Source organism: Pinus tabuliformis, chromosome 4_2 (assembly GCF_031772625.1).
Source record: "Pinus tabuliformis cultivar Carrire ecotype Pingquan chromosome 4_2, CPIR1, whole genome shotgun sequence".
Classification (NCBI taxonomy): domain Eukaryota; kingdom Viridiplantae; phylum Streptophyta; class Pinopsida; order Pinales; family Pinaceae; genus Pinus; species Pinus tabuliformis.
The window spans coordinates 497,959,260-497,984,704 of NC_142304.1; the positions used below are offsets into that span (position 1 = coordinate 497,959,260).

The 25,445-nt window shown below is 36.9% G+C and overlaps 1 protein-coding gene across 2 annotated transcripts; it reads left to right on the top strand.

Moving 5' to 3' along the window:
* Nucleotides 1-21,948: 21,948 nt before the first annotated feature.
* LOC149170167 (amino acid permease 3-like) lies at nucleotides 21,949-24,644 on the top strand. 2 transcript variants are annotated; one of them, XM_089427259.1, is made up of 7 exons: nucleotides 21,949-22,030; nucleotides 22,157-22,393; nucleotides 22,886-22,979; nucleotides 23,217-23,431; nucleotides 23,659-23,801; nucleotides 23,898-24,125; nucleotides 24,236-24,644. In XM_089427259.1, exons 1-7 carry the CDS (start codon nucleotides 21,994-21,996, stop codon nucleotides 24,635-24,637), a joined length of 1,356 nt encoding a protein of 451 aa, XP_089283385.1. In that variant the 5' UTR covers nucleotides 21,949-21,993; the 3' UTR covers nucleotides 24,638-24,644. The 2 variants fall into 2 exon arrangements, with proteins under 2 accessions (XP_089283385.1, XP_089283386.1); XM_089427260.1 differs by having other exon boundaries at nucleotides 22,157-22,377.
* Nucleotides 24,645-25,445: the final 801 nt, after the last annotated feature.

Consider the following 25,445-nt stretch of genomic DNA (forward strand, 5'->3'; position numbering starts at 1 on the left):
TATTTTGCTTATATATGTGTTAAATAATTACATGCATAAATTGTAGCTTAACATAGAAAACTTAATGTGCACATGAGAGAAGAGGAGAAACACATAAAGCATGAAAGAAGTAAACAAGACTTGATAACGGAGTTCATCTAACTTGGACTACATCTCCGGGCCCTGCTCGATCAATGGGGAGGCCTTCATTCATTAAGTGGCATGAGAAAGAAGAGTACAAGCATTAGTTACAAAAAGGAGTTGTATACCTCCATATTGAAAAATGGCTGAAAATTGCAGAACTCTAATGGAGAAATGGACAGTGCCATTGCGTTTGTGGTGTTGAGAAGTGTTGAAACCATATAAAATTTGTCAAATTCTGACAAAGTGAAAATTCGGCCCTCCTGCAAAATTTTGCCTCGAACTGCGTGCATTGCCTCCTCTGCCTGGGCACACTGACAAACTATGTTTAAGTATAAACTAGGTGGCATATTCTTCAATAAAATTTTTATAGTGCAGTTGGTGGAAGGTCCGGTTAATATGGCGGAGGTCGGGCAGTCAAACCCCGCCTCCTCATTTTTACATATAACAAACTTTTTTTTATAACTTTTACAAACGAATTTTTTTTAGAAATGAGAGTTTGGTTGGGTCGAGCTCGCCTTGGGTGGCCCGCCCACTGTACCCACCTCCATGTTGGCTGTTGCAATAAATGGTGGCTTTTTTTGGGTTGGGTCTGCACCCCAAGGGCTGGCCCACCCACTCCTTGTCATTGTTTGTTATGAGCGGTGGGGTGGCGGGGTCATGGGCGCCCACCCGTTTGGGTTGTGGTTCCATCGGAGCAGCTAGGGGTCGTGGCATGCCCCTCCACCACATATGATTTTTTTATATGTGGTTATGAGTTGAGGTGGCGAGGTTGGTGGCCCGTCACCCCCCTTTTTTTATATTTTTTTGTTTAATAAAACAACCTGCACGTTTTTGAAAATTCGGTTTTTTAACCGAAGGGGTCATTTTAACGGGGAAACAATTTTTCCCAGAATCTAGTAGGAGTTGGCCAGATTTCATCCACCAGAAAAGGCCAAATTGTGTCTTTGTTAAGCCTGCCCGGTCATCAAAAGTCAACCCAACTTTGACTGCTTCTATCTCCTTCATCCGAACTCGGATTGGAGTGTCGTTTGCACCATTGGAATCATGGCGACGAGCACTTCGATCTGATGTCATGTTCATCGCCTTTCCGCCACTTTGAATTTTGAGCTTTTTCCATGCCATCCTCCCCATTGAGGAGCTTTTGGACCACCAAAAGCTTTATCATTCAATTGGCAAGTGAGGGAATTATTCCCTCACTCTTTCTTTTTCCAGCCATTTTGCCTTGCTAGGGTGCATCCCCTTGAAACCAACTCGAAGGTATTCCACGTCTCCCCATCGTGAATTCTTGGTTCTTCTGTCAAGGATGATGTCTTCAGGTAACTCATTGTGCTACTCTGGTGCAAAGTCATCAACTGTAGGGACTGTACCCATCTCTTTAGTGTCCATGATCAATGGTGGCTCATACAACTTTAAGTTCTCCACATTCACTATGGAGTACATCTGCATATATATCGGCAAATCGAGATGAAAGGCATTGTTTCCAATCTTCTCCAAGATGGTGAATGGACCATACCGGATTGGTCACAACTTCTTCCCTTCTCCCTTCATCCTTTCCTTGTTGATATGGAACCACACTTTGTCACCCACTTGAAATTGATGGTTGACTCAGTGTTTGTCATGTTGAGCCTTGTACCGGGCTTGACGTTTCCCCCACTGCTCCTGTACTGCTTGGTGAATCAACTGGATCCACTGAATGAATTGCTGCACTTTGTCCCTATCATCACGTCCACTGGAGTCATATTCCCTTCCAAAGACCATATCAAAAGGGTCTTTTGGTAGGTAGCCAAAACATGTCTCAAATGGTGAACGATGCGTAGATGAGTGCACTGCTCGATTGTAGGAATGTTGCACATATGGAAGATGCTCATCCCACAACTTAGGATGTTTCCCACAATAGCCTCGCAACAAGTGTACCACGGTGCGGTTGACAACCTCTGTCTGTCTGTCAGTCTGTGGATGAAATGTCGTGCTTCTTTTCAACTTGGTGTCCATCATCTTCCACAAGCTGGTCCAAAACTCTTCAAGAAAGCAAGAGTCCCGATCAGACAAAATTGATGTGGGCAACCCAAAATGGACCTAAACATGCTGAAAGAAAAGATAAGAAGTCTAGTCTGCAGTGATCTGCCTTTTACAAGGCATTAAAATACACATCTTACTAAAACAGTCAATGACGACATACAAATAGTCGTGACTTTTTCTAGACAAAGGCAAACCTCCTACAAAATCCATTGACACACTTTCCCATGGATGACTCGGAATAGGGAGTGGTGTGTAGAGCCCGAGTTTTCTATTAGAGGGCTTTGAAACAGAACACATCACACATCCCTTTACATAGCGAGTCACAATGTTCTTCATATGAGGCCAAAAACAAAATCTTTGTACATGACACAAAGTTTTTTCAATACCAAAATGACCAGACACAAGGGAGGTGTGGGCCTCCCGGATTACATGTACCCTTTCTCCTGTGGGTATGCACAATTTTCCAAGGTGATACAACAGTTTCCCCTACAAGTGATAGTTGTCCACCTGTGAACCATGGGTTAGTTTTGCATAAATCTCCTTAAATTCATCATCATTAGCATATTGTTCAGCATAACTTTCAAAAGATAACGAAGAATTATGCAAAATAACAGAAGCAGAAATAGGAGGGCGAGATAGCATATCGACCACTTTGTTGCTAGTGCCCTTCTTATACTTTATTACTAGATGAAACTGCTGAAGAAAACCCATCCACCTGAAATGATGAGATTGCTGCAACTTGGTCTATGACTGAAGATACTGCAAGGGCTGATGATCCGTATGGATGATGGTCTCCTTGCCGATTAGGTAGTGTTTCAACTTTTTCACACTCTGGACCAAGGAATATAAATCCTTGTCATAAGTGGGATAATTTATCACAACCTGAGAGAACTTCTTTGAATGGTAACATATCGGCTTCTTTTGCTGCATCAGTATAGCTCCCATGGCATATTCATTGGCGTCTATTTCAATATTGAATGGCTATTGGAGATCTGGTAAGGCCAAGACTAGTGCGGTGCTGATCTTTTCTTTCAATGTTTCGAAGGACTTGTGCTGATTTCCTCCCCATTGAAAAACTTGCTTTACACTTGTCAATGCGTGTAAAGGTGCTGCGATAATAGAGAAATTGGCAATAAGTCTCCTCCAATACTGCACTGCACCCAAAAAGCTACAAACCTCAGTTACACTAGTAGGCATAGGCCAATTTACAATTGCTTCAACTTTAGAAGGATCAATTTTTAGCTAACCATGACCAACAAATGACCTAGGTAAACCAAAGAGGTTTTCCCAAGCTCACACTTTGACAATTTTACATAGAGTTTTTCGTTTTTCAATACATCAAACACTTTCTTCACATGACATACATGTGCATTCCAACTTTTACTAAAGATAAGAATATCATCTAGATAGACAAGAACAAATTCATCAATGAAAGGCCTAAAGAGATCATTAATGACCCTCATGAAAGTGGCTGGAGCGTTGCAAAGTTTGAATGGTATCACCATCCATTCGAACAACCCCTATTTGGTCTTGAAGGTGGTTTTCCACACATCCTACTCTGCAATTCGGACCTGGTGATAACCACTACGCAAATCCAATTTGGTGAAATAGATAGCATTATTTAACTGGTCTAATAATTTATCAATGCGGGGAAGAGGGTAACGATTTTTCACTGTGATTTTTTAGTGCTCGATAATCCACGCACATCCTCCATGTGCCATCTTTCTTCAGCACTAAGACAATCAGTGAGTCGCATGGAGAAGTGCTCGGTATGACGACCCCTTGGTTCAATAGTTCCTGCACCTGCTTTTTGATCTCCTCCATCTCAATGGTCGACATCCTGTACATGTCAATATTCGGTAAAGGAGCGTCATGCTGCAAATGGATCTCATGTTGGATTTCCCTATTCGGAGGTAATCCCATTGGTTCATGAAACATTTCATCATAGTTAGAAATTAATTCACATAATTCCTTTTTATGCACATGATCACAACCCTGGAAAGCATCGAATAATTCTGCATCTTTTCCCCTTACAATCATAAGCATGCAACCCTTACTGGAATTCACCAGCCTCTTCATTTGTCTTGCACTTACAAGGCTGGAATTGATTTTAGTTTGATGATCCCTTACAATATATTTTACCCCATATTTTGTGATTTGGTATTTGTTTTCATGACGGAAGAATATTGCCTTTCTATCATATAGATATGGACTCCCTAACACCATGCCACATATATCCAATGGTATCACATCAAATTTTACCTCATCCACTAACTTAGAAGCGATCACAAATTTAACCTTACACTGCTTAGTTACATTCATTTTTGCTTTATCATGTATCCATCCAAGTGGGTAAGGTTTTGGATGTGGTTTGGTTTCCAAGCCTAGCTTCTTTACCAAGGACTCTGAAATTAAGTTTGCTTGGGATCTGGTATCAAATAGAGTTTCCACTTTTGTATGATTTATGATAAATCTAATACGAAATAGCTCAGTTCTCTTTCATTCATTAGAAAGAGACTCATATATTGAACTAGTGCCTTCATGTGATTCAGAATTAACATGAGGTGTAAGAGTACCTTTTGTTCCTGCTATTGTTATCAATGCTTCATCTCTGGAATCGGATCAAAGGTCTTGCTGCACAGTTGCCACTGTCTTCTGCTTACCTTTTCCTCCATACTTCTTTGGTCTCTTTTCTGGGTACTGTTTCCAACAATGATCGTCATCATGACCTTTCTTTTTGCAGTGATTGCAATAAGGTCTTTCTCCTTCATCTTTCTTGGTTGATGTCTTCCTCTTATCCTTTCCTTTTCTTTTCACTTTGGGTTTTCCATTTGGAGGTTTGAAAGGTGGTTTCTTGAAATGATCATCTCTTTCATTTTTTCCCCTGTTCTAAGGATGAATTGCCTTTACACTGGTGGAGTCAATATTAGTTGGTCCAAACAATAATAATGAATGTCTAAGGTAACTATGTAATGATCCAATATACTTAGTTACTACTTCTGATGAGTCAAGTGCAATGTCCAAATTAAGTGCCTGTTTTCTAAATTCCTCTATAAAGCTTTGAACATATTGACCTCTGCCTTACCTTAAGTATTGCCAATCCCTTAAGGCTTTTTGTTTATAATCCAAGGGATAGAATTGTTCCTTTAATGTAGAAATGAAACTAGGCCATGAGGAAAGAAGATTACCCACACTCTTATTGCTTCACAATTTTCTCTCCCACCAAACGAGAGCAGTGTTACTCAACCGAAGAGAGGCCAACTGAATCTTTGCCTTGTCCTCATCGATCTGCTAAATCCTGCAGTAGATTTCAATCTTCCTAATCCAGTTATTAAGCTTTTCTACATTACTTTCACCGTTAAACATGGGAAGATCAAATTTGACATCTAATTTAAAGAAAGGTTTCTTAGATGCATCCCTTGAATTTCTATGATGATGGTGATGAGAGGAAGAAGAACTTTCACTCATGGAAGGAGAAGGAGGGGGTTCTTCTCCACCATTTCCATGCACTAAACCTTGTTCTTCTGGATTTCTCTCTTCTGCTTTCTCTAGCCTTGAAAGAAACTGACCGACATTCTCTGCCATTGTATAGAAGGTTTTGTGGAAATTGCGCTCCTCTTCATGACGAGCCTCTTCATCTGCCATGTTTCTCCTTCGATGTGCACGCCCCGCTTCGGGATCGAAAGACTTTAGTTTCCCTTCGCCTCTTTGGAGCCTGTTTCTTGTTAGCATACAAACATGCAATTCACATCTAAAAAAGACCTGCTTTGATACCACTTGATCCAAAATCTTTTTCTTATAGATGTGTTAAATAATTACATGCATAAATTGTAGCTTAACATAGAAAACTTAATGTGCACATGAGAGAAGAGGAGAAACACATAAAGCATGAAAGAAGACAACAAGACTTGATAACGGAGTTCGTCTGACTTGGACTACGTCTCCGGGCCCTACTCGATCAATGGGGAGGCCTTCATTCATTAAGTGGCATGAGAAAGAAGAGTACAAGCATCAGTTACAAAAAGGAGTTTTATACCTCCATACTGAAAAATGGCTGAAAAATACAGAACTTTGATGGAGAAATGGACAACACCATTGTGTTCATGGTGTCAAGAAGTGTTGAAACCATATAAAATTTATCAAATTCTGACAAAGTGAAAATTTGGCCCTCCTGCAAAATTCTGCCTCGAATTGCGTGCACTGCCTCCTCTGCCTGGGCGTACTGACAAATTGTGCTTAAGTATAAACTGGGTGGCATATTCTTCAATAAAATTGTTATAGTGTAGTTGGTGGAAGGTTCGGTTAATATGGAGGAGGTCGGGCAGTCAAACCCCACCTCCTCCTTTTTACATATAACAAACTTTTTTTTTATAACTTTTACAAACAATTTTTTTTTAAAAATGAGAGTTTGGTTGGGCCAAGCCTGCCTTGGGTGGCCCGCCCACCGTACCCACCTCCATGTTGGCTGTTGCAATAAATGGTGGCTTGTTTTGGGTTGGGTCCACGCCCCAAGGGCCGACCCACCCACTCATTGTCGTTGTTTGTTATGAGTGGTGGGGTGGCGGGGTCATGGCTGCCCACCCGTTTTGGTTGTGGTTCCATGCGAGGGGCTAGGGGTTGTGGCCTGCCCCTCCACCACATACGATTTTTTTATATACGGTTATGTTGGGGTGGTAGGTTTGGTGGCTCACCGCCCCCCTTTTTTTATATTTTTTTTGTTTAATAAAACAACCTGCACATTTTTGAAAATTCAATTTTTTGACCGAAGGGTCATTTTAACGGGGAAACAATTTTTCCTGGAATCTCGCCGGAGTTGGCCGGATTCCATCTACCGGAAAAGGCCAAATTGTGTCTTTGTTAAGCCTGCCCAGTCATCAAAATTCAACCCAACTTTGACTGCTTCTATCTCCTTCATCCGAACTCGGATTGGAGTGTTGTCTGCATCGTTAGAATCAGGGTGACGAGCACTTCAATATGATGCAAAGTTCTTCACCTTTCCGTCACTTTGAATTTTGAGCTTTTTCCATGCCACTGTGTCTGGAGATCCACCTAAATCAACAATGAAGAGGAGCTTTGGCTGCTAGGGTCGGGCCCTAATCCAAGAGCCTTAGCCCTCTGAGTTAACTCAGTGCTGGCTCAAATCAAAAGTCATCTTCATTATCAAAGAACTGTATTACATCAAAACTATTACAAAGTAGAAGTTTGAATCCTTGCTAACTGACTGATTGACTATCTATTTAACTGGTAACTTACTGACTAAAAAAACTGAGGTCCTAAGCCTCTTTATTTATACATCTCTCAACGAATTCCCTCAAAATTAGGGAGGTACAACTCCCAACTTAATGGTAACTTGTCCTTTCACTTTCACTAGCTCGGTTGCCTTTTAGTAGGGAGGCTGCTTGTACTTCCATTTGCTTGGTTGTATTTTAGTACTCTTGATTTGGTTGTTTGTACCTTTAGCTGATGGAGGGATATTCGAATGGATGGGCAATAAATGAGGAGGATTTACCTCCTGTAATTCCTCTCCCTTGTCTCATCTAAGTTTTTACCAAGGTCTTTTACCATAGTTCCTTGCTTTTACCTTTTATCCATGCATTTCGCTCATTTTTATCCTTTATTCCTACATTACATGCACATTAGACCACAAAGCAAAATATCCAACTCTAACTCATCTCATAAGAAAAATATAATCAAAAGTATGCAATGAGTTGTGAGAATAGTTGGTTTGACTAAGCTAGGAGGTTAATTAAGGCCAATTAAGGCCCATGTAATTACTCAATGATGAGGCTCATCAGGTGCCAGACGAAATTTTCACTTGGTGATTCCAGAAAAGGCAGATCCATAGGATGGAGAAGCAAATCAATCTAGTTTGTAGATCAGTTGGCAGGGAAAACTACTAGAGAGCACAACTTCTTCATTTTTTGGCCAAATTAAGCCCAAAAACAGCCCAACTAGGGGTTTTTTATTGTTCTGAAGCCATTGGAGACATAATATTTACATTCTGAGTACTATAAATACATATAAACACATATTTGAGCACTTAGTGAAAGAGGCCCAACATTGGAAGCTGGACCAAGAGATGTAGCCCAGGAGAGGGGTGAACTCCTTTATCATTTTTACTATTATGTGTTTCTGATATGGAATATTTGTCTCTGCTTGTGTTGTTAACTACATTTAAAACCCATTATTTTATGTGTTTTGAGAAGTGATCCATTGCCTAAAATACAACACATTATCTTCAAGTTTACATTACATATCAGTTTGGTATCAAAGCTCAAGGTTATTTTGAAGGTTTGATTTGTTTACAAGTGTTTTCTGATGCTTATAAGGTTGAAGCTTAAAACATGATAAGGAGAACTTGTGGATCCAAGGTATCAAATTGTTTCAAGGAGAACACACATACCTCAAGCTTCACTAGTCATGGCACATGAAGAAGGTCCTGAAGGGATGTCTGAAGATGAGAGAACTTTCAGAAAAGCCTTCTTTGAAATGTCTGAAATGGTAAAAGTTATTTATGAGGAGAGGAACTCAAGGTTGCAAGGAGAGAGCTCAAAACCTCCAAAATGAGATGGAGGAAAATGAGACAAACCTCCAAAAGGGAATGGAGGAAATGGTGACAAGCCACCACCTTCACCTCCATCCTCATCCTCATCTTCTTCTACTTCTACCCTTTCACAAATACCTCCAAATTATCCAGAGGGGCATGGTAAAACTCCTTTGTTAAAGCTTGACATAAAGTTTGAATTGCCTATGTACAATGGAGAGGTAAATTATGAGAAATTAGATAATTGCGTTTCTCAGATTGGAGTGCATTGCAGGCTACAAATAATCAAGGATGATGAACCCAAAATTCAACTTGCTTCTCTTAGGTTAGAAAGTGCAATACTTATTTGGTGGGATGCCAAAACTCAAGAGGACATGAAGAAACATGGTAAGGTTTTGTCCTCTTGGAATGATTTTTTTGTTGCAATAAGAACACAATTTTATCCATTAGTATACATGCAAAAGACTATAATGGATTGGAAAAACTTTAGACAAGCTAAGGGTCAAAATGTGCAAAGCTATACTCAAGAATTTAGGAAAAGATCTTTGATTTTGGGTATAGATTTATCCTCCCAAGATACTCTACTGAAATACATTGGAGGTTTACATAGTTATTTGAGACACACAATTCTCATGTTTAACCCTACAAAACTAGATGAATTTTGTGTATAAGCAACTCATTTAGAAGCAAGAAGGAAGAATATTTTTGAAGAAACTAGTGAGAAATAATTTAAGTCTAGAGAAAAAGGAAAAGGGAAGTTCATAGGCAATGATAAAAATAATGCTTCAATCAAGAAAGAGGGAAAACAACTCACATGTAAACATTGTTCCAAAGAAGGCCATGATGAAGACCACTATTGGAAACTTCATCCTGAGATTAGATCCAAAAGGTTTAATAACGAGGAAGAGAAGATTGTTGCAACTACACAACAAGATTTAGGATCTGATCATGGAAAATTTTAGGGGCTAATATTCACCCAGTGGGCTAATTTTCCATGATTTTCTACAAAAAATATTCGCTAATTTCCAATTTTTATAAAAGATAATTCGCCCAAATTTTAGAATATAAAATTATTTTACCTTAAAAATCGCCAACATTATATAGAGACTATATATAAAATCATTATAAATTTTAATAATTTTACAAATATATCAATAAAATTTTTATAGTTTGCATATTAGGGATTAGTGAGATTCGCCAATGTTTTTAAACTTCAAGAAAATTTTCCATCCTTAAAATTTTCCTTGGATTTGATTCTAGAGATGAAACAAAAATCATAGCCATGGGATTGAAAGGTAAGGATTCTATTGCAAGTACTAGTTCTTCTAGCAAGCCCATTGAAACTAAAAATGAAAGAGAAAGAATAGAGATTTTCCATATTAGAGTCATCACAAAACATAACAAAGTAGATACTTTGTTTGATAGGGGATCACAAGAAAACCTTATTTCAGAAGGCATTGTCAAGAAGCTAAATAATTTGGAAACCATTCATCATCCTAAACCTATCCTTTGGGTTGGGTATGTGACAATGCCAAATTGAAGTGACAAGAAAATGTATACTTAAATTCTCCATCACTGGAAATTTTACTAATGAGGTAGAACTTGATGTGGTACCACTTGAAATATGCGGGATTGTTTTGGGAAGCCCATACTTATTTGATAGGAAATGCATCTTTCATCGCCATAAGAACAAGTATCATTTGTTTAAAAATGGGATTAATTATATTGTTAGAGAACATCACAAGAAGTTGAATTTGTCTCTTGTGAATGCTAGACAAATGAAGAGGTTTGTAAATGCTAGTCAGAATTTTGCATTGTTGATGATTAAACATAAAGATGTTGATGAATCTAAAGCCTTCCAAGAATGTGATGCAAGATTAAAATCTGATTTAGTTGAAGTTGTTAATACATGTGATAAGATGTTTCAAGAATCTAATGTGTTGCCTCCCAAAAGAGGAAAACAACATGAAGTTCAATTTTAGCAGGATGCATCACTTTTGAATATTGGTATGAACAAGATGCCAGTGTTAGAGAATGTAGGAATCAAGAAGAAAAAGCAAGAGCTACTTGACAAAGTGAACATTAGTTCTAATACATATTCTTGTGGGTCTGCTAATGTTTTGGCTTTGAGGAAGGATGGTGCATGGCGATGCCGATCACATTTAGTGAAGAGTCAAGCCAAGTACAAGGTGAAACATGATAAGCATAGTGTTGACTACAATTTTCAGGTTGGAGATGAAGTAAGGCTTTACATCATAAAAGAAAAGCTTCAAGGCGAAAAGAAACTTAAACTAGGTGAGCCTCCTTTTATTGAAGACCTAGGAGAGAATGTTTATATTTTTTCAAGAGAAGTTTTCTCTCTTGAAAATATTGAAGAATTGCAACAAGATTCTATCCTTGACAAAAAAAATAAGAACTTCAAGAAGAGGGAACATGAAGCACCTTCATATGGAGCTCAAAGGTACAAAACCAAGAAAAGCCAAATGGATTGAGATTGGAAGGGTGAGGGAATCGTACCCTCATCTGTTTGTTGACTGAAAGTAGTCTTTTGGAGGTCTAAAAGCTTCCAGTCGGGAGGAGTGATCCAAGGGATCAGTAAAGTGCTCAAAATTCAAAGCATTCAAAATTTCTTGAAACCTATACCAAAGCATAGATCTCGACGACCTAAATCCAATGCAACTTGAATCGCTCAAAACTGATGCCATATGCTCCCGATATCACTTTCTGATCATTTACCCAAACAAGTAAAAAATTTGCAAGTTGGATGTAGGACTACTAATTGGATAGTCTATACACTGACTGGGCAGGGTGACTAGACCGGTTAACTGGGTTTCTTGAGCCAATGGTAGGTTGCCACTTGGCCTCTCAGTATTGGTTTGTATTTGCTGAGTTTTGATTGGTTGAATTGGTGGTTTGTTGGCCCAATGAGTGGGAGCCACGTGGGCCAATAGTGGGCAGCCACGTGGCCTCGCAATGGTCAGCTAAAATTTTACTATGGCCAAACTTCCTCCAGGTGAGTCGAGCACAAGACCGGTGTGGTGGCAACACAACGCCTTACCGTTAGGGCCTAGGGTGGAACTTAACCTTTATAGTTTTGAATATGTATTCAAAATTTATGTGTTTTGTTGTTGGGGGATGGGGTTGGGACAAAGCCCTGGCCCTTGGTCACCCTACTGCCACAAGAGCGAAAGTATCAGGAGTCGAGGGCTTGGGCTTAGCCCCGGTCCAATATTCCAACACCCAAAGTTATGAACCACCAGACCACATGCCAACAACGCAGAACAGTTGAGGGGGTGTAACTTTGGGGACCAACCCACATTCGCAACACCCACATATGACCAGTGTCATTTGCAGCAGAGGGATCAACTGAGGTTTTGTGACAAGCGATAAGGATTAAGCCCAATCCCTGGTTTTATGATGAATCATCTAACCTAATGTGCGGCAAGAGAAAAGAGGTAGCAAGTGGTCGTAAAATAATGGGAATAACCCTGGGTTTTATGGCACTCCAAAAAACCACATGCTAACGAGCCTGGGGGCTATGCCAATAGGGGCAGGTGATTAGCGTCATCCCCCAGGTGCATGGCCCCATGTGGCCCAATTTTTCCACTTACAGACCTTATTGGTCATTTAAACGGGGCAACAAAATGCACCTAATTCAACGCGAATCTCGTTGGCTCTGGGCGAAATCATTGCTTGGAAGTTCTGAAAAAACGCAGATTCATAGGATGGATAGTATATTAGTGCAGTTTGTAGATAAGTTGGCAGGGAAAACTTCTAGAGAGCATAACTTCTTCAGGTTTTGTCCAGATTGAGCCCAACAAGAGCCTAGTTGGGGGTTTTTGACTATTATAAAGCCATTGGAGACATAATATTTACCTTTTGAGCACTGTAAATCCATGTAAACATAAATTTGAGCACTTAATGAAAAAGGTCCAACATTGGAAGCTGGACCAGGAGCTATAGCCCAGGAGAGGGGTGAACTCCTTTATCATTTTTGTTGTTATGTGTTTCTGATATGGTATATTTTCCTTTGTTTTTGTTGATAACTAAGTTTAAAAACCACTATTTTATGCTTTTTTCAAAGTGATCCATTGCCTAAAATACATAAATTTTTACTTGCAATTTTTCCATCACCTTCAAGTTTGCATTACAGATCAGTGGAAGGCCGTCACTGAGTTATTCGAAAATGGTAGTGATGCCAAGAAATTGGCATTAAGGGACAAACTCAGAAATATCTGTATGTAGAATAATGAAACCATTCCACATTAATGTTGGAAATAATACTGAGAGGGGGGGTGAATCAGTATTATCAGATCAATAAAACCTTTTCAATTTCAAACTCAGAAACATATACGCGACTTCAGTTAAGTGAATCCGCGTGTACACGCGACTGTGTCTAAAGAAACTAGCGTATATGCAGATATCTTATGATTCAGTTAATCTTATCTTCAGTAAATGCATCAGAACATTATTAAGCAATTTAACAGTAAACAGGTGCAGTATAACAGAACAGAACATCACACAAGAGCCACACACATGAACACCATGATATAAGGTGGAAACCCAATGTGGGTGAAAACCACCTGCTGCAATTCGTCTCTTTCTTCTTTAATGAGAAACTTCTTTTACAATATACTGGTGCAGTCCTTTACCAGTATGCAGGCTACAACCTGCAGAGGGCTACAACCCTTTCTTTCGTTTTCCAACTACTTCTGGAAGGGAGCTACAACTCCCTCAGCTCTTGTACTAGCTGATCCATTTACTAGTACGTAGGTGCTGACCCTACAACCTTCAGGGACCACGTTTCATCAATTTTCAGACTGGATCCAAGAGTACAAAGCAAACATTACCGCAATACAATCATCAACTTATACTTGCATCATAATTCATTAAACAACCCAATACCGAATCACTGAAACCCTGTCATCAAGAACACAGAACCCAAACCAGAATCTAGAACTCTGCAACAACCACCAGAATCAGCAACAACCTGAAATATCAACCCTTATCATGCATACGCTACTTCACTGTACCAAAACCGCGTGTATACGCGCTTTCTCCAAAGGCAACCCGCGTGCAGATCTAGAAATGATTACTTCTACCTTTGCTGTCAGATCCGACCCTTGCCAAGCATCCCGAACAGATAACCAGCAATACCAGATCCTCTCACTGCGTCAGACACCCACACACTTTCTCAGATCTTCATCACTCACCCTTGCACCCTTTGGCCTAGTGATCTTCTCCTTATATAGCCTTAGGCCTTGCTCAATACCAAGAGCCAAAACCATAGTAACACAATACCATCAACCTCAAAACTAGGGATCAACACGTCCGTCGAGACGCCATGGTCCAAAACCATAGGCACAACTTCCAAGGACTAACTGCCACTGACCAAAGGTACGTTTTCACATGTACGCGCTTTTACTGAAGCCAACCTGCGTGTACACGCTGATTCTCCTTGCTGAACCTGCGTATATCTCTTTCTTGTCCTGATGTACTGAGATCTGTCCACAAGTTAAGTTGTCATCACCTGTACCAGTCTCTGAGCACCTGTACCAACCTCTGAGTGAGTTGCCATCAAGGACAACACTTGAATCATAATGCCAACAATTAACTCTCCAGATTCACTCAGTGTTGAGATGAACTTGCAGAAGTAGGAGAAAATGTTCCCTCATCTGAGCTACTGAGCCTAGCTCTCCTAGGCCTTCCAAAATATTGGCACAATTACTAAGACTTTGTAAATGGAAGGGACACATTGCAAAATTGGGAGAGACTTTGGTCCGATTTGGTGCAGGAAGAAATCTGAAGGAACACAAGAGATGGGGTAACTTTCCAAGTTGAAGAGGAAGATGGCTTTGCTCTATTTGGAAAAGGAAAGAAGGCCAAAGCCATGAAGGCCCAAGGTGAGGCAGAATCCAGCCAAAACAATGCTAAGAAGAAGGACCTCGACCAAATTGAATGCTTTGGGTTCCATGAGTATGGACACTATGCAACCAAGTGTCCACATAGGAAATTGAGTAAGGAGCCTCCAACAATAGCAATAGGATATGCTATGGCATCTCAATTCAAATTATATTTCACCCTCTTTTCTTGCATGGCAAGCACATTAATAGGAAGTGAGTGATACCTAGATTCTGGTGCCTCATATAAAATAACATGAAACAACGAATTCTTCAATAACCTAGAGGAGAAGGATCTCCAATTACACATAGAATTTGGAGATGATGGGAGGTATAGTGCTGAAGGAATTGGTACTATCACCTTTAACAGCAAGTCAGGCTCCCATCTTCACCTGAAAAATGTTATGTATGTGCCTGGGTTGAAGAAAAATTTTATTTTTTGTAGCTGTATTGGAGGACAAAGGTTATGATGTGGTGTTCAGCAGGGGAAAATCTTTTTCGAAGCATGTTTCTACTAGGAAAGTGAAACGGATTAGAGTTAGAGTGAAAAATATCTACAAGATAGAGGTAGATTTCACCATGCATGCAACTATACCTCTCGGATTGAGGTGGGGTAATCTAGAGTATTAGTCCCAAAGTTGCAAAGAATTGGGCAGGGTCCATAGGAGAGAAGTAGAATTTGTAGTATACTTTCCTCATGGATCATTACCTTGCTACAGGGGCCGATAATATTCAGTAACAAAAGGTTCAATGTCATTCGATGTAATCAGATGTTGAGGAGCACAAAGAAGTGTTTATAGTAGTGCAGGAGGCACAATGAAGAATGAACAACAATGTAGTTTTTCCTAGTAGACAGTTGCAGAGACATAGTTGATTCAATATTTTGGATTCTTCTCAGTTGCAGTTGTTGCAATAGCAACAACAACAGTGAGAGGTAGTGCTATAGTACATTCCACATGAGCTGGATTAGGGTTGTGAAAAATCCCTTTCTTGCTCTTGGTAAGAGGGAGTGTTAGAAATTGTAGCAATAAAAGGCTCAATTTTGAATTGTGCCTTAGTCAAATTGAGTAATTCGATTTTCCACATTAGTAGGATGACTTGGATGGTAGTTAGCTAGAGTGACATGGCCTTTTCTACTAGTCAACTCAGTAAATTTGAGTTTGTAGGCTAAGAGTAGAGTTGTGCAAATAAATATTGCTAAGATTTAGCAATATAGTTGAGTTATTGTTAGCTGAACTAAGTTAACTGAGCTCTAGTCACTACTTGAGATAGTTGAAGGTCAGTTGAGTAGTTAACACTGTTGTTAACTCATTAATCTCTCAATTAACTATCCAATCAACTAAAAATAGACATGTTCATGCATGGAATTCGAATTGTCTAGTTGAAGTGGAGGAAGGGTATATTTGTATATTGTTGAGTGTACAATGATTTTGCACTGAGCAGGTGATCAATTCCCCTTGGATTTCCTCAAGGAAATAGAGAATTTCCCTATTATTTAGGAGATTAATTCCTCCAATTTTGCGCAAGGACATAGGAACAAGTTGGGGCCTAGAATTCACTAAGTGTTAGCCAAAGCAGGAAAGTCAACAAGAGAACATGTTTACAGTGCAGGGTGTGCTTCAGATTCGAAGCAAGTCATTGTAATAGTTTCTCATTCTCATTTGATTAATGCAAAGAAATGGAGGGGTTTTTCCTAGTTGGGTTCCCCTATAAAATGATTGTGTTCCTTGTGTTTTGATGGTTGTATGTTATTGCATGTGTTTCTAAATTGTCATTTCCATTTTGCAAAATAGTAGAGGAAATTTGTAATATCTTGTTTTAAGTTCAAATTCATCAGTAGTAGAAAATTTCTATTAGTTTCTACAAAGAAAACTATATAACAGAGAGCAGGTCACATAAAAATGATCCTTAGAAGCTTTGTGTGAGCCATTGTAACTATATGTGATTTATAGTAACAAGTTAGTATAATATGCGAGCAATCCAAAAATATAGTGAGCTTCTGAAATAGTGATCCTAAAGAATGGGATTCTCAGTAATGCATACTTTTGTAATTAAGTGTGAATTTCATGAAAAACAAGCTATAGAAGTCATTGAACCACCACAAAGATTTTATTGTTTCGACCTTCAATATCAATGCAAATATTTTGATTAGGGTTTTCGCGGAGTTTTTTTCAAGGATGCCAACATGAATGTGACCTTTGGGCCTCCTTTAAACCTTAGCTTTGAACCACATTGGAAAATCAAGGGTTTTGATCACTGTAACTTGATTTTCTTATTCTTGATAATTGTTTGTGAATTATATGAGTCTTCTTATTACTTCTTAGATGTTCTTCCTATTAATCAAGCAATTATACAATAATTCTAGTATGCAGGAAGGTAAAGATAAAAAAAACAAAATACACAAGACACAAATATTTACCCTGGGAAAACCTATCTCTTAGAAGAAAAACCCAACAATCCTTGTACCAATGAGAAATATCAAAGTCAACCTTACCACCCAATATCAAGTTGATCGCACTCCAAACCATGCCTAAAATATTCCTTCTAGCTACTTGACATCTTGTCCTCTTGATCTCGTCCTCTTTCTCACCTTCGTATGATTGCAATGGATGTCTCCAGAAGAAGAACACAAATTATGTTGATGAGGTCTAAATGCCTCTCTTACTTATAACTACCCATGGGGTTCAATGTGGTGTCACTTGGGGTCTTGAGCCTACATGATGGAGGAGGGCTAACTTGATCTTCCTGTGGACTTATATTTTACAAAATAAAAATTCATTTTCTTTTCTTCCGACAATCTCAATGGGACTTGTCTCAAATACAAATAAATTTTCTTTCATATGTCACAATGGGACATATTACAAATATAATTCTTTTGATTCAAATATCAACTCTTTTTCTTTACAATAATCAATAAAATGATATTATGAAGACCAAACCTAGTTACATTTTCCAACAGGTTCAAGGGTTTTCATTCAATGGATGCCCCAAGAATTTTTTTTGATACCCTTCATGCCATTATATATATCATAACAACCATCCCTGGACTTGCAATGAAAATCGATAGCTATATTAGTTTCCATTAATTAGTTTGTTTTTATGTTCAATGTTTGGTTGTTCCCAAATTCTTTATAAATTCGGTTTGTTCTCATACATAGGATTCGTCTTAACTGTATTTTCTCTCGTACATACTATTCATTATTATGTTGTAATGGCCATTTTTAATGCATCATTAATGGCCATGAAGGTAACATCCATCCAACAATGGAGGTCAGTGGAGAGGTTAACAGGGTTTGGTGAAACCAGAATTTTAACTAAAGTGTATGGCTCAAGTAACTATAAAGTAATTTCTTATTTTTCCCTTGTGGGATGACATGGTGGTTGTCTCATTGGGATATTATCTCGTCCACCTGATTTCAAATCCCCAAGGGTACACCATGGCCCATCATAGTAAGGTTGGAAGGATAGGTGTCATTGGAGTTTGAAATCTCGACTTTAGTTTCTAGTGGTCTCTGAACATCTCAGTCCTAGGCTAAACTATGAGTTTCTGGTATATGTGGCTTGCAGGCTATTGCATATATTTGGGGAGGTTGCTAGTTCCCCATAAATTATTTCTTTGAAAACTATAAAGTAATGTGTTGCATGAATACTATTTTTTTAGATGACTATCTATATACCCAATATCGTTGTTGTTTCTGTATATACATGAATTTAATAATATCATGGAATTAGCAATATCACCTGCGTTCTTTAATTAAATTTGCAGGCATATTTGTAGTCGTGTGATAAAATGTAATCATATCATCGAATATGGAATGGATTCCAACAAATATCCACTATAGATATAGTTAGTTGTGCAAACTCTAATCAAACTTTTTTTTTAAAGCATTAGTAATTACTTTAAATATTTATGCAAAGTAATAACAATGTGTGTTTGGAAAGATAAACTATGTGTAGTCCACTACTAAATAATATATTTATAATATATCAAATGTATTGCAAACTTGTTTACTTGTCAATTGTATTCGAGAGTAACTTGTTTGCCATGTTGAACTTTTAATTTAATTTATTTTGTATTTTGCATTTTGTTGTACTTTACAATTATAGGATACTTATAATATCAATATCAATCTAATGAATTCTTCTTGTTTCTTTTACATTAGATTTTAACTAACAAAATCTTCATAACTATCATATCCTAAATTTTTGAATAAAAATGATTAAAAATCAAATCAATATAGATATGCATTTTAGAAATTATAAAATTAATTCAATTATTATTGTCTATTTTAGAATAGGGTTTCTATGATTTAAATTTAATTATCAATTAAGTAATAGATGGATGATAGTTATTTAAAGATATTTAATCTTAACAAAATATCCACAAAATACATATGCTCATAGGCATGTTTATTTTGGATTGGGGCTTGCAAAAATTTAATTTAATTATCAATAATTATGAGGTGGATGGTAGGGATTTAACCTCTATGAAATATTCTAAAATATTTGAATCAAAGATTGAGATTTATTTCCAAAGTAATTATGCATTTTTTTCTCTTTTAATAAATTAATTAACTAAAAACATTGTTATATGAATAAAGAGATTGATATATGCATAATGAAATAGAATTTAGCCAACACTCAAATTAACTCTAAAATGACAAATGATTAGTTTGTTCAAATAAAAAATAAAAATCATTCATGAACGAAAGTTTTGAAATTGTAAGTTTGATTTTCCACACACACACACACATATATGAAAACAAGAGCCACATGGTGGCATGCCATTGCTTATTTGTATACACAAATTAACTCTAAAATGACAAATGATTAGTTTGTTCAAATAAAGAATAAAAATCATTCATGAACAAAAGTTTTGAAATTGTAAGTTTGATTTTCCACACACACACACATATATGAAAACAAGAGCCACGTGGTGGCATGCCATTGCTTGTTTGTATACATGAATTGCATATAATTTTTAGTTTATTTGGTTAAAATAATGTGTAAAGCATGCCATTGCTTGTTTGTATACATGAATTGCATATAATTTTTAGTTTATTTGGTTAAAATAATGTGTAAAAAAGAAATTATTTGAAATAAAAAAAACTTCATTGAAAATTTATATATTTAATATTTCAATTATATTTTTATTTTAAAATTCAATTATATTTTTCATATTAAAATAAAATGAATTGATGTTTTTATTTTAACGAATATAACAAATAAATCTCTTTAATTGGCTCCCTCACTATCTCTTTAGGTTTATCCAATGACCCAAGAATGAAAATGAATATCAACAATAAAGGAAAAAAGAATACTATACCACTAATACTAACAATGATAACAATATTATTTATAAAGAAAAATATTGCCAAATTAGGTATTCTTCTAAGATAAAAAAGTTGCGATTAATTGGGGTGTATTATCAAATTAAGTGGGGATCTCGGTGTATTATCTTGATTTGGTGCAATTATCATTATTGAATTATTATTATTATTATTACTATGTATTCAAATGTCAGTAAAATGACATGTTTGTTTTATTATTTCACCATATAATAAGCCAAGGAAATTCATACATTTAAATTTGTTGAATAACTTGCCTACTGGCATATCCACGTGTATTTTCTAATTTGTTGAATGCCTTGCCTATTGGCATATCACTAAACCTAATAAGTTCATCTGCAAATGGGTCTTTGGCATGAACGCTGGCACTTGAGTGAAAGTGCATGCCCTCCAAACCTGACAAGAGCTAGATTTGAATTAAGACATGGCAAACTTAATTTGTGCAAGCTTCTACTTTGATGGTTAAGTAAATTGCACACTACTTTGGAAAAAATAGTAGATCACACAATTTGGTTAAAGGGGTACTTCAACTCCTTGGAATGCATGCATATCAACTACTAGATTGTTACTCTAACAAAAAGGCAGCTGGCTAATTGAGCGGTAATGAGAAACACAAAAGATTGGAGAAATTGCCACTTTGAACAATTTGTACTTTCCTTGTATATTTGGTTTTTGTTTATTCATTCACTACTCTTTCAATGCATCACTCTTCTTGTGTTTTGAGAAGAAATTGAATATAGAGAACGTTCAACAAACATGAAGAGAGATTGATAAAAGTTTGTGCAAAGAAGGACTATTTGAAAGACTTTCTTGTAAGCTAGAGAGGTTATAACATAAATGCTCCATGCCTCAAATTTCAGGAAAACTATAGATGAAGAAAACACAAAAGAACAGTAGCGCACCTTACCATCTCTTACAAACCATAGAAGGTTCAAGAAATCTTTGTTGTAATTAATAGGAGAGTGTTGCCATGTTCCATTGATCCATAGGCCCTATTTTGTGTTGACTCTTAAGGTTAGTTATATATAGATTGTAAGGAAGTCTCAACACTTGTGCAGAACAACTGACGATAGCCTTATTAAATCTGCAGCCCCCCTCAAATACATTTAGCATGTGACTGGTCTATCCGCTGACGTTCACCCTCAAAACTAGTAGTGGGGGATGCGACGACGGGTTGACATCACTCAAAAATTTACATTAAAAACTCAATGTTAACCATACAAAATGTCAAAATTTTCTATAGTATGAACATACTAATACAACTCCACTGATCATAGATGTCACTCCGCAAGGACATAACAAAAATTTACATTAACACTTGTACACAGAACAACTAACGATAGCCTTATTAAATCTGCAACCCCATCAAATACATTTAGCATGTGACTGCTCTGTCCGCACCCTCAAAACTAATAGTGGGGGATGCCACAACGGGTTGACATCACTAAAAATTTTACATTAAAAACTCAATATTAATCATACAAAATGTAAAAAATTTCTATAATACAGACATACTAATATAACTCCACCAATCATAAATGTCACTGAGCAAATAGAGACATAATAATATTATAAAAATTAAATTAAATTAATTAATTTTTGTTTCCATTAGTTTGAAATTACTTTGAATTAGTTTCAATATTAAATGGAAAAATAATGGTGATGTTCTTACTCTCAATTATATCTCTTCGAATACAATTTTTTCTTTAAATTTTATAATATAGAAAAGGTTTTAAAATAATTTTTTAAACTAATTTAAATTAAGAGCTGTTTCCTTTGTGGCCGACTTATCCTCAAATAGCAAACTTGGAGTGGAACTCCACGCTGGTGGGCACACGACAATAAAATGATTAAATAAAAAATACGTGTTATCTTATTTCATCGGCCTTGCCGTGTTAAAAAGAAAGCCCGCTGCAGTGAACAGACCGCCATTGCAATAAATGAACAGACAAGTGGCATGCTTTTAGAGGCTTTATTCTCGGAGCAACTGCTTTTAAAAACACCAACGGTGTAATTAAAATAGTAAGTCATTTTTAGTCTTTCAAGCTCTCCCACAGCAATGGAATCCAATGGCTCAAAAGCTAATTTCCGAACTGGTATGGTATGCTCGTTTTTAAATTTAACCATTCTATCACACTTCTCTTTAATGGCTTTTTCATAAGGATGTTTCAGTTTTTTTTACGACTGAGTTTTGAAGTTGTGGATGAGATTGGAATGAACAGGCACATATTGGACAGCAGTGGCTCATATCATCACAACCATCATAGGGGCAGGAGTGTTGTCGTTGGCATGGGCTGTTGCCCAATTGGGATGGATTGCAGGGCCTGTGGCCATGGCTGCCTTTGCTCTTGTCACGTTGTATTCCACTTTCTTGATCTCCGATTGTTACAGGTTCCCAGATCCAGTCTCTGGGTCTCACAGAAACACCTCTTACAGGAGTGCCGTACGAGTCAATCTTGGTGCTCTATCAGTCAACTTTTAGATTGATTACAATGTCTCTGTATATACTTCAGTTTTAGATATCTTAACATACATGCAATTTCACTTTGCATTAATGAGATGTTGATATATTTTATTGTTATTTTGCTGATAATTGTTTGCTCATTTTTAAAAATTTGCAGTTTTTTTGCAATTTATTATTAATAAAGGTCTAACTGAGGTTACAATCTTGTTTGAAAAATAATAGAAATTTTGGCAGGATTTTAATAAAATCTGGTTGGAATTTTTGGAAATCTAGGTTACAGCTATTAAGCTTTTGGATTTTGGGTATTGCAGAGTGATGGTGTTGATGGTGCTGAATCCATTTCCACCATAAAAAGCCATTCAAACACTCCAACCATCAGATTTTTTTGAAAAAAATGGCTGACAATAAATTTGTTTTCCAAAATTGTTGCCTCCGTAGAGAACGCCATGCACATACCTTTGAACACATTAATGCTCTGTCTTTTCAGGTGCAAGAAGAGCATGGCTATGTGGACTAGTTCAATATGCCTATTTCTATGGAATCTGTGTTGCTTACGTAATCACTACTGCAACCTGCATCAGGTCAGTTCCCGTTGAAAGAGCTTTAAAACAATAATAGTATTTGGTCTAAACAAACCACTTCAATTTATTCTCACTGCCCAATCCCCTGCTCTGCAGGGAATTTCCTATATGTAGGTTTCTGCCTATTTTTAAAATTAGGCCTTCAAGTTAATTGTGTTGCAAGTTTGTAGTCTTGCAAGTTTGTAAAGCTATCAGTGCTTATAGACCCTACTGACTGAAATTTATGTAACATTACAGAGCAATCAGGCGGTCAAATTGTTACCACGAGACTGGACATGCCTCAGCATGTCATTTTCCAGATCGCATCTATATGATTCTCTTTGGAATTATAGAAGTTATACTGTGCCAAATACCAAACTTTCATAAGCTATGGGGCCTTTCAATACTTGCAGCAACCATGTCCTTTACATATTCAACGATAGGATTTGGCCTTGGCCTGGCTAAAGTTATTGGTATTGTTTTATCGTACTCTCTTCTATTGTTTTCAGGGCTTCAACCATTGCCCCGGTTGGTGGCTTACAGAATATATGTCCAGGCATTGAATTTCAACATCTAATCTTAGTTACCATGGTCCTCATTTTATTCACTTATTATATTGAACATGCACATATTATTTAGGTAGTGTATGTGCTTTCTGGCGTGTTGAAATTTATGGGTTCAAACCTCTGGGAAATTGCAGGAAATGGAAGGCTTAAAGGAAATATTAGTGGAATCACAGCCGGCACCTCAATTACTCAAGCCCAAAAAGTTTGGAGGATGCTCCAAGGTCTTGGTAACATAGCATTTGCATTTCCATATACTTCCCTTGTCCTTGAAATTCAGGTATAACTCAGTCTTTTGGTTCTTTTGTATATTTGAATCCTTTGGACAGCAAAAAGTTACATGAATAAGGTTTTCCTATAATTTACAACTATGCAGGATACTCTCAAGTCAACTCCCCCAGAGAATATAACTATGAAGAAAGCACATTTGTTCTCACTGAGCGTAACAACTGTCTTCTATATGCTATGTGGTTTTCTGGGTTACGCAGCTTTTGGGGAAAATACACCTGGAAACTTATTGACAGGATTTGGATTCTACGAGCCTTACTGGCTTGTTGACTTTGCTAATGTATGCGTTGTTGTTCACCTAGTTGCAGCCTACCAAGTAAGAATTTTCTCACCCTTTATTATTTTTTAGTTCTGCTGGATTTCAACTCTAGTATCTCTGTTACCCATAGAAACTTTATTGCAAATCATTTCATGACACCCTTGCAGGTGTTTTGTCAGCCAATCTTCGCTTGCGTTGAAGAATGGTTTTCTCATATTTGGCCACACAGTAAATTCGTTAACAAGGGAATTCCCATACGCATTCCCTTATGGGGGTTGTGCAGAGTCAATCTGCTGAGGCTGTGCTGGAGAACTGTATTTGTGGTGTCCACCACTGGTATTGCCATCTTATTCCCACTTTTCAACGACGTGCTGGGAATTTTGGGTGCTCTGAATTTCTGGCCATTGATCGTCTACTTTCCGGTAGAAATGCACATTGCACATAATAAAATCCCAAGATGGAAACTTAAGTGGAACATTATCCAAATATTCAGTCTCATTTCACTTCTTTTCACCATCATAATGGCTGCTGGCTCCATAGAAGGCCTTGTGAAAGACAAGAAGGCATAGAGGTCTTCGGGTATCTGCCAATGTACAGATGTTGTAATGATTTTTTTTTGTTATTGAGTTTAGATGGCAATGTGTAATGTTTATAGGTTTACACTTGTTTTTTAAAATAAAATAAAATATTTTCTCAATTCAAGTATAAAATATTTTCGCAATTCAAGTTTATGTGATTCATAATGAATTACGAAAAGTTTGTCTTGATAGAAATTACATGATATATTTTTATTTATTTTTGTTGAGTAGTTTATCAACCAGATGAAGAGGGTCATCAACCAGATGAAAATGCAGACCATGACAAAGGCTTAAATAGAAAGCAATGTAGACACTATAATTTCAAATAACTGCTATTTTTGAAAAATAATATTTAAATTATAATATTAACAAATTATATTATGAGACCATGACAAAGGCTTAAATAGAGAGCAATGTATGAGAGCAATTAAATAGAGAGCAATGTATAGACTATAATTTCAAATCACTGCTATTTTTGAAAAATAATATTTAAATTATAATCTTTGTGGTAACAATATTTCACTTTTATTTTCAGTTAAAAAAACATGTTTTCATATCCATATGAAATATCACAATTTTATATCAGTTTTTAAAATTACTTTGATATTATTTATATTTTCATATTTCAGTTATAACTAACAATTTTAATATTCATGTTAAGTCATTTATTTTAATATTAACTTTAGAAAATATGTGTGTGTGTGAAGAGAATGAGCAATTGAAAATAATATTGAAATGCATTTAAAAATATATTAATAGATTTTTTTTAATAAAGACAATATAATTCATCAATAAAATA